This window comes from Poecilia reticulata, linkage group LG15, assembly GCF_000633615.1.
Source record: "Poecilia reticulata strain Guanapo linkage group LG15, Guppy_female_1.0+MT, whole genome shotgun sequence".
In the NCBI taxonomy this organism is placed as follows: domain Eukaryota; kingdom Metazoa; phylum Chordata; class Actinopteri; order Cyprinodontiformes; family Poeciliidae; genus Poecilia; species Poecilia reticulata.
Window position 1 is genome coordinate 615,235 of NC_024345.1, and position 9,254 is coordinate 624,488.

General features: G+C 37.5%; 1 protein-coding gene across 2 annotated transcripts in view; it reads left to right on the plus strand.

The window, feature by feature from the left end:
• The first annotated feature begins 1,327 nt into the window (after positions 1–1,327).
• The window catches only part of shtn1 (shootin 1), a 31,054-nt gene continuing 23,127 nt past the window's right edge, over positions 1,328–9,254 (plus strand). Inside the window, exons 1-3 of one of the 2 annotated variants that reach the window (XM_008429008.2) lie at positions 1,328–1,391; positions 5,001–5,068; positions 6,487–6,547. In XM_008429008.2, coding sequence (XP_008427230.2) covers positions 1,343–1,391; positions 5,001–5,068; positions 6,487–6,547 — 178 coding nt within the window. In that variant the 5' untranslated portion in view covers positions 1,328–1,342. Of the gene's footprint in view, positions 1,392–5,000; positions 5,069–6,486; positions 6,548–8,186; positions 8,277–9,254 lie in introns of those variants that run through there. The other variant, XM_017308806.1, reaches the window with a different exon arrangement.

Sequence of the window (9,254 nt, forward strand, 5' to 3'; positions counted from 1 at the left end):
CATGGAAGAGTTAGAAGGGCTTGAATTTCTTTTTTTTTTTTTTTTACATGTACGTCTCACTGTCACGTCATAGTGACATTTTTAATAAGTGTATTTGGTAACACTTTATTTGACAGAATTTTCATAAGATTTACAAGACAGTGTCATAAACATGACATGACATCTGTTATGATCATGAAGGAGTTAAGAATGTGTGCCTGTTGTCATGAAGCAACATTCGGTAAATAATGACACTTTTAATGCAAAGTTGCATTGAAAGTCCATTAAAAGTGCCAACTTTGTATTATTTTGTAAATAATGACACTTAAGTGAAATACTGGCACTTTTAATGGACTTTCAATGCAACTCTTAAAGCAACTTTGAATTAAAAGTGTCATTATTTACCAAATGACGCTGGAACATAAGCTGCACAATGTCAAGTCTTGCTTTGCAAAAAGTAAACACTTGGTATAATATACCCGGTATCATCATGATCATAATATCATTTTTGGTGACACTTTATTTGAAGGGGTGTGCATAAGAGTGACGTAACTCATGAACATGAAGGAGTTTTTATGAATGTTTATGACTGTTATGAAGTTTTATTTAGTACATAACGACAGTTTTAATGCTTTAAAATTTGTATTTAGAGAAGTCTATTAAAAGTGTGATATTTGCATTATTTGGATTTGCATTAATGACCCTTTTAATGTAAAGTTCTATGAAAAATTGCATAGAAAGTTAATTAAGTTTCAGCTTTGCATTAAAAGTGCCATTATTTACTGAATGACACAAGGCAACAGTCAAACATTTATAAAGACTCCTTCATGTTCATAACAAATGTTATGTCGTGTTTATGACACTGTCATGTCAGTCTTATGCACACCCCATCAAATAAAGTGTTACCCAATTTTTGTATAATTAGTTTTGTATTAACTTTGATCTTCCACCTTGTTCTTTTCTGTACCACCCCGTGAAACATTCTAGACCCTACCAATCCTATCATTGTGCTTGATCAGCAATTCCTCTCTGCTGTTTTTTACTTCTTAAACCTTGTTGAAGCAGCAGGTGGAGCAGTGGATTTTTCACACACACCTTCTTAATTCGGACCCTGTTGACAACCAGGTTAGACACCAAATCACTGCTTTTCACTAAACTTCTGGAACTGAAAGGGGATATACTTCCTTGCACTAATGAATCGAATTACTTACAATGCTTAAGAGATTCGGAGGTACAATGTGCATTTTATTGCACTTGGACTGTAGTCTCCTGTAATCTCAACTCACTCTCCTTATCTGCCTTCTGTTTGCTGGTGTGTCGCAAGTGAGGAACTCTCTTCTGGTTAGTCCAAGACTTTCTCACCATGGCTGCAGAGGGACTGACTGTGAATATTACAGACTTGCCAAACAAAGGTAAATCTTTCAGAACAGCATACTTTCTGTTTCATTTTTGCCATAGTTTGGTCAAATGTTGTGGTTCTCTCTTCTGTGGAGATAAAATTCACCCATCCATCCATTTTCTTACACCCTTGTCCCTTAGTGGTGGTCGGGAGGGTTGCTGGTGCCTATCTCCGGCTAACGTTCCGGGCGAGAGGCAGGGTCACCCTGGACAGGTCGCCAGTCTGTCGCAGTGGAGATAAAATAAAGCAACAAATGTACAGAATGGGAAAAGATCATCTGGTTCACAACTTTTTATGTCTTGTTGAAGGTTACTTGACATTCATTGGTGTCAGAGAAAGACATAAGACATGAGGTTTTTATTTGTCATTATGTTTCAAGAACAGATTTGGATTGAAAATTGAACCCTCAATTATAAATAGATAAATAATCTTAGTTCTTAGGGTGCAGCATAAGGGTGACGGTGTGTCTGAAAGGAGGCAGAGAGATTTCACAGCTTTTGGGAAAAAGCTGTTGTTTAGTCAGCTATTTGTGCTCTTTATGTATCTGTTCTGTTTGGACATAGGAGAGACAGACAAGAGAAAGACCAAAAAGGAGATTTATGGATGTAGTCAAAAAGGACAGGAAGTTAGTTGGCATCAGCGTAGCGGACGCAGAGGACAAAACTAAACAGAGGCAGATGATTTGTCAATAAAAGAGAAATAGCAGAGGTGAACAAAGGAAGTCCCACAGTTTATTGTGGGATGTACAAGACATTTCCTGGTCATAGAATAGCACTAAGGTTCCTCACATTATGCCCAGACAATTTATTGCCATCCATGGAGACTGACTAAAAAGCTTGTTTTTCACAGTCGATGTTATCGAATAGAGTGCTGAGATGTAACAGGACAAGTATAGAGATGAGTCCATCGTCTGAGGCCAGGATTATTGACACTAATATGGGAGAGGGCAGAAATAAGGCTGCTGCCCTCTGCTGAGCTGTTTTGTGCTACAAAAGACATTAACAATGAAAAAGATTCTTTAACAGTTGTCACAGCATTGTCTAAAAAAAAAATTGTCTAGTGAAGATTTACTATATATATTATTAGGGGCAGGGCAATTGATTAGGTTAAACTGTGAAAGGTTTGAAATATGACAATACAGGACAGAGTTGGGAAATATACTTTTCAGTCTTTAGTTGGATGAGTCCAGGATAGGAAGCCTAGATCTAAATACAAAGAGACGATGCTCTGAGCCTGTAGTAAAAAGAGAGAACTTGATCACATCATTAGTTTGTTTCTTATTCACACTTGATGCCACTTGTCAGCACAAGACCCAAAGAATGAGGGCAAGAATGTGTGTGTCTAACAAATAGAGTAGATTAATTTGCTGAATTAATCTACTGTCTTAGATTAATTGAACAAAGCCAATTTAATCTAAGATAGTATTACAAATAATAATAATAATAATAATAATAATAATAATAATAATAATAATAATAATAATAATAATAATAATAATAATAATAATAATAATAATAATAATATTTAAATGGGCGCTAAAGACGCAGATATCTATTAATTCTTTCATAACATCACAGATGGTTTCTCTGCTTCTGGTGTGTGTTTGGTCAGGTCCTGAATCCAGAGTGGGGTCCAGAACACAGTTACTCCAAATAAAGCAGTTCTCTATCTCTGATGAAAGGATTAAAGACAGATTTATGACAAAACTATAATCATCTGTTTTGGGACCACATACTTTTACTAAATTCAGATCTTCTTGTAAGATGGACCCCTGAAGAGTGACATATCTCCCAAATTTATTTTTAAAAAACATTGGTGACCTAAAAAAAGGAACAGATTTGTGAATTAGAGTTGTTACACCTCTGGATCTTGACGTACGTGAAGCAGCCATGAAATCTTCTGTTTTCCTCTTCTAAGGTTATCGTCTCTTGTGATGCTATTTTCAGAGTTCATGTCTTTCAGTTTATTCATGACCTGTTTGTTTCTTTTCTTTCTTTGGTTTTAAGGTTTTATGTTAGTCTTTACGAGTTCCGTGCACTGAATGATGCACTAACTCTAAAAATTAGTCCGAGAGGTGTAACAAGAATAATTGAACATTACAATAACATACAATAACAGATTTGGAACAAAAACAAAATATCAGAGTCAGACTCTTCCATTATACTACTTCTGTCCACTGTTATTTCTAGATTCTTATTATCTAACACTAAACCTTAACGAACAAAACATATGTTTGCGTAATTAACCTTCTCCTCCAACTCCAACAGTCAAGTTAGCCCTGTACATGTGAGGTGATCTCTAACAAGCACAATATTGGTTCAATATATTTTTTACCAAAACATTCAAAATATAATAGCGTATGTACTCCTTGACACATTATGAACACAGCAATGTTCATACCAAAAGGTATATTCTTGTAGTAAAGTATATATTGGATTCAGTCAGATTCAATCATAGTGTTGCTGGTGAACCTCTGTGGTGACAAATCTCACCCAATGGTTCTTTTAGAGTGGGGGGGTCAAACGTGTTTTGACCCCCATTTTGGACCACATCGACATCATGACATCATGAATGTCCTCAATGGGCTGCTTGTGGCAGAATGTATTAAAATTACCTGCTAACCTGTTAAAATATTACAGTTTTCCCTGCATTCAATTAGTACTACTTAAAATGTACCAATTTTTAACATTTTTTCACAGTGGTGTTGTACAAATGAAAGCTGAATTGATTTGACTGATAAAATGATATTTAAGGACAATGAAAAGTTCAATGAATCGTGACCTTCTAGTTATGGCGGGTTGGATTTGGCCTGTGGGCCTCCAGTTTGACACATTTGTTATAGAAGATACTCATCTTTACTTTGGTGACTTTGAATATCATATTTGCTGCCAATAGCTAAGAAACCTCGTAATTACCGTTCTTGGCGATGCTTCTGCGTTTCTTTTCAGTCCTATGTGATGAGCTCTTTCAAGAATCTAATGCGTCTGCTATCCAACTGTCCAAAAATCCACAGACATCTTAGATTCACCAATCTAATGACGAAATCTCATTTCCATGGCTGTCATAATGCCATCAACTCTTCCAGAAAACTTTATGTTCTTCATTGCTGCCATTATCTCTGCTTTGTCGCCGGGTGGTTTATTAATTTCATCCTGATTAGCTGTTAGCTCCTTGCCAGCTTCATTGCTAAAGCTCGACTCCTTGCTAACTTCTTTGCTAACTTCTTTGTCTTGTTTGTGCTAAGCTCCATGCTTTGCGATCCAAAGTTTGTCAACTTAGATTTTGTGGTTATTCTTGACATTATCTTTGTTCTGGACTTCCAGGGCCTGATGTTGCTGTTGCGCCCTAACCACGTTCAGTTATTACTGTTGGAGCGTTCAGTCATTTTTTAAGAGGATTCTTGGAATCATTGTAGGAGTAGCATCAAACACGTCACCTCGCAGCCATGCCCGTTGTCCTATAATTATTTTGAGACATGAGTCACAAGTATAGCTTGCTGAGAATCACATGATGCATGAGTGTCCCTTTGAATCTATTTAAACAAGATCTTAGCACTGGGTTTCCTACAGATGTTTTTACATTGTGATGAAGATGGCTTACTGGCATCCTTTACTTCCCACAGAGCTGCGTGAAGATGAGGCCCAGCAGAACGAGGAGGAGGAGAAGGAGGAGGAGACTGCAGATAGAACTGTAAGTGTTCAGATATTGACAATTTGGTATGTGGTTCTGCTAATAATGGCAAGTAACTTGCTTCGCAGTAGTGGTTCACCAATTGCAGTTTTCTGGCCGATCACTGATTACCGATCTATTAAAAATCCTGACCTGCCAATTAAGATTTTGGCCGATACCGATTTCTTTTGACTAAAATGTTGCTAAATGTAGCAAGAAAGTTGATAAGTCGCCAATAGTGAGATGACTGTTGTTAACTGCAAACATATAGACCTGATCTGGTGAGCTGGTCTGCTAGTCAAACCTCTTTCACAGCAGAGCAGAAGAAGACAACAGTTGAGTTAAACACTTTTGCCAAGGTAGATAAAATCGATGGTTAAGATCGGCTTCACGTGTAAAAATCGGCTGATCACCGATTTCCCAAATTTAGTGAAATCGGCACCGATAAATCGACTGGCCGATAAATCGGTGCATCTGTTCAGAAGTTTAACACATAAAAATGAATCTGTAATATTTTTGATACTTGCAAAAAACAACCCTAGTTTGGCCTTTTTTTTTTTTTTTTTACCTAAAAGCTTTATTAAAATAGACTAAAGTAATGTTAATGAAGCCGTTCTAAAAACTATTTAGCGTTAGACCTACTAAGTGCATTGCACCTATTGACTGAGAGGCAGTGAAAACAGGAAGTAATGTTCCTATAAAAATATAATTTGGTACAGACAAGCAATCGTTTGGTACATAATTTACTTTGTAATGATCTACGGTCATGGTGAGGGCTCCTTCAATAATATCCAATGTTTGCGTGGGGATCAAATACGTATTTAACACTGAAATGCAAATAAGCACTCACCTTTTATCTAGGGTTATTTCTTAGATGATTGTTTCTCAGTTTGAAAACAGTTATTTATAATTATTTATTATAACTCTATTATAACTTTATTATAACTATTTATAACTCATACAGAGGAAACCGACACAATTAGCTTGGTTTTTTTTAATGATCTGCAGATCATTTGAACTCAACATTTTATCCATAACACACAATGTTATTTCTTTTTATTCCAGTCAGTGTGATTTAGATTGTACAGTTTCACATTAAATCATTTCTTGAGGCTTTAAAAAAATTATTTTGGAAAAATAAAAATAAAAACACTCCTCTTAGTTTACCATCCATCCATCCGTCCGTCCGTCCATCCATCCATTTTCTTACACCCTTGTCCCTCAGTGGGGTCAGGAGGGTTGCTGGTGCCCATCTCCAGCTAACGTTCCGGGCGAGAGGCAGGGTTCACCCTGGACAGGTTGCCAGTCTGTCGCTCCTCTTAGTTTACTGTAAAGAAAATGTTTTCCTGAGTATTATTATTGTCTTACTTATAAACTATCAATTGATTTGAAATTAACATCTTTTTTGAAACGTGCTCTGTCTCTTTTTCTTCCAAAAGTGGCAAAAGCTGGAGAGGGAGAGAAACGAGGCTGTGGAGAAACTCACTGAGTTCCAGATGGGTGAGTCTTCTCTCCCAGGATCAGTCGAGGTCTCGGATAATCAATGTGTTATATTTTAGGTTCTTTTGACATTTCCCAGTTTAGATAGCTTACATTTTGGGGCTGACATAATTCATTTTGAGGGATTTACAAATTACAAATTGCAATCAGAAGTAGACAGCACTAAAAAGTAGTGCAATTTAAATTTTGGGGGAAAAAAAGGAAATTAGAAATCTTTGCAGTGTCAAAGTGATGCTCTGTGAGATATGCAGTGCAATACATCTTATTGGTATTTTTAGCACATTTTTTGACCTGAGCACTGGAAGACTTATGCTGCAACGTCTTTATTTTTTAATCAGCGTAATCTCATTCCTCATCTTCCGTCTTTTAACAAATAAATTCCCTTTTTAAACTCCTAAACAGTTGCCAGAATGTCTAATATTGTGCAGGTAATGCAGTTGCAATAACAATTCACATGCATTAATGGTTTGAAGAGAAACGTCCAAAAGGTGCTCTAGTGGTCTCTACAGAACATCTCATGCACACGTTTCAATATGCACATGAGTATTGACACAATGTTTTTTGTGTCATATTTTGTTTTATAGTTTAACAAAATAGATTTTTTTGTGTTCCATATTAATAATTAAAATCTTGAATTTTATTCAGTGGACATTGATGTTATCAAACCAAAACTTTAACCTCTCACCATGAAACACAAGCTTAGCATAACTCATAACACAAAATATTATTGTTATGGAGTTACCACAGATGCTGAGAATATATACAATTTTTTCACATTGCCTGTTCACTGAGAACACAAAGTCATGTTTTTCTTGCGGAGGCTCCGCTTTACCCTTTTTAAAGTATCAACTTTTAAACTGTACCAGGTGTCACAAAGCAGATGTTGCTTAGTATTTAAACTTGATTTGTCGCAGCAAATCAACGTTGCCTTTTGGAAACCGTAGTCTAGCCCCCGCAGGAAATCCTGAACAAAAGGAACCATTTTGTTCATTTTGAACACATTCTATTCTTTGCAACTTAGCAAAGAGTCAGTTTAGCTCCGCCCTAAAGGAAAACAAAATATGTTCTTTATTTTCCCCAGAAGGACATTCATCAGATGTAGCTCTCTCAAGACACGTCTGATTTCACTCAAACTTTTATAAAAAAAAAAACCTAAATGCCAATAGATGTGTGTCTGTAGGCCTTCTAGCTGAACCGTGTGTTCATTTTGTCTGGGTACGGTCACTTGGACGCCCCTAAACATCTTATTTGTTTAAACCTTACAGCTATCTTAAGCTTGCAAGTAAACATCAAAAAAGAGTCAGAGAATGCTTGAGATAAAAACGTTGTGTTGAGATGAGACCAAGATAAAGCTCACTGGCGTCAACGAGACTTCTGTTTGAACGAAGAGGGAAGGATTTTGTAGGGCCGGAAGAAAAAAAACAGACAGGAGGTGGAAGCTCAATGCTGTCAGTGTCCGTATACCGAAGATACAAGACAAAATGACTGCATGAAAGGGCAGTGGGCAGGGCCACGCGCCGTACAGTACTGCAAAGTTGGATGTGAACAATGAAGATGGGCCCTAAGTGTGCCTTCCAGCATGGTGTTTACCCAAACATGTCACCATGGTAACAAAAGAGTGGCTAAGGAAGAAATACAGCCTACCTAGATTCCAGCCCTCCACCTCACAGAAACACCAGAGGAGGGAACCGAAGCTGACCGTTCCCAAGCAGCAGCTAAGAAAACGAAGGTATTTAGAAAGTTTCTCTTAAGAGCAGAGAGCCAAGTATTTACTTCACTCGCCAATATGCAAATAAACACTTACCTTTTATCCAGCGATATTTCTTAGGTCGATATTCCGTTTCTTGATGTTGAAATATCAACCCAAATGTAGTTATTTATTACAAATTGGCGTAATATTTAAAGCTGTGCTCGCACGAGAATGCCTATAGAGAGTCCCCCTGCTCAGCCATTAAACTAATTAAACACGACTGTCGAGCAAGGAAGAAATTAAGCATTAGTGCCACTGATGTGGGCAATTCCTTTGCCATGGTGACACCTAATTAAGAAATTGATGAACACCGCTAGTGCAGGGTGATATCTACGTAACGGCGGCGCTGTCCACACCAGTCCGCACAAAAGCACTTAGCATCCAGTTTTCATTGCTCAACCTTTTCAGCTGTCCTGTCTGTCTGTTTCAACAACACAGTGGCCAGACCGAGCCACCGATGAAAATACACTTACGACTGAATGATATGTTAATTATAATTACTGGTAGCCATGGTAAATAAACAGTACTTTAAGCGTTGCAAGTGCATGAGCGCAAGTCTACAGGGGGGCTCTGACACCTCCGAATTGGAAGTCTTAATTGTAAGTTTGGCTTCCCCATCATCATCATCACTCCATCTTTTTTCTCTCCCCTATTTTTTTTTTGTGCTTGTCTTTTTTTTCTTTCTTTTTTTTATTTTTTATTTTGCTCTCAAGAAAGACAGTGATTACCCCCCGTGCCAACGCGCTGCATAATGGTATCAGCGCCGCCAACAGAGCAGTGAATTAAATTGTATCTGCAGCCTCTGTAAAGCCTTGATGAGCAGGGCAGATGCCTTTGTGGTGTTATCATTATAACACAATGGTCATGTTGTCATCAACCTTGCCATCTCCGGTTGAAAAGGCATGATTGTGTGTTGCAGGCTTTTTCCTCCTGTCCTTCTACCACCCCCCTAACCCC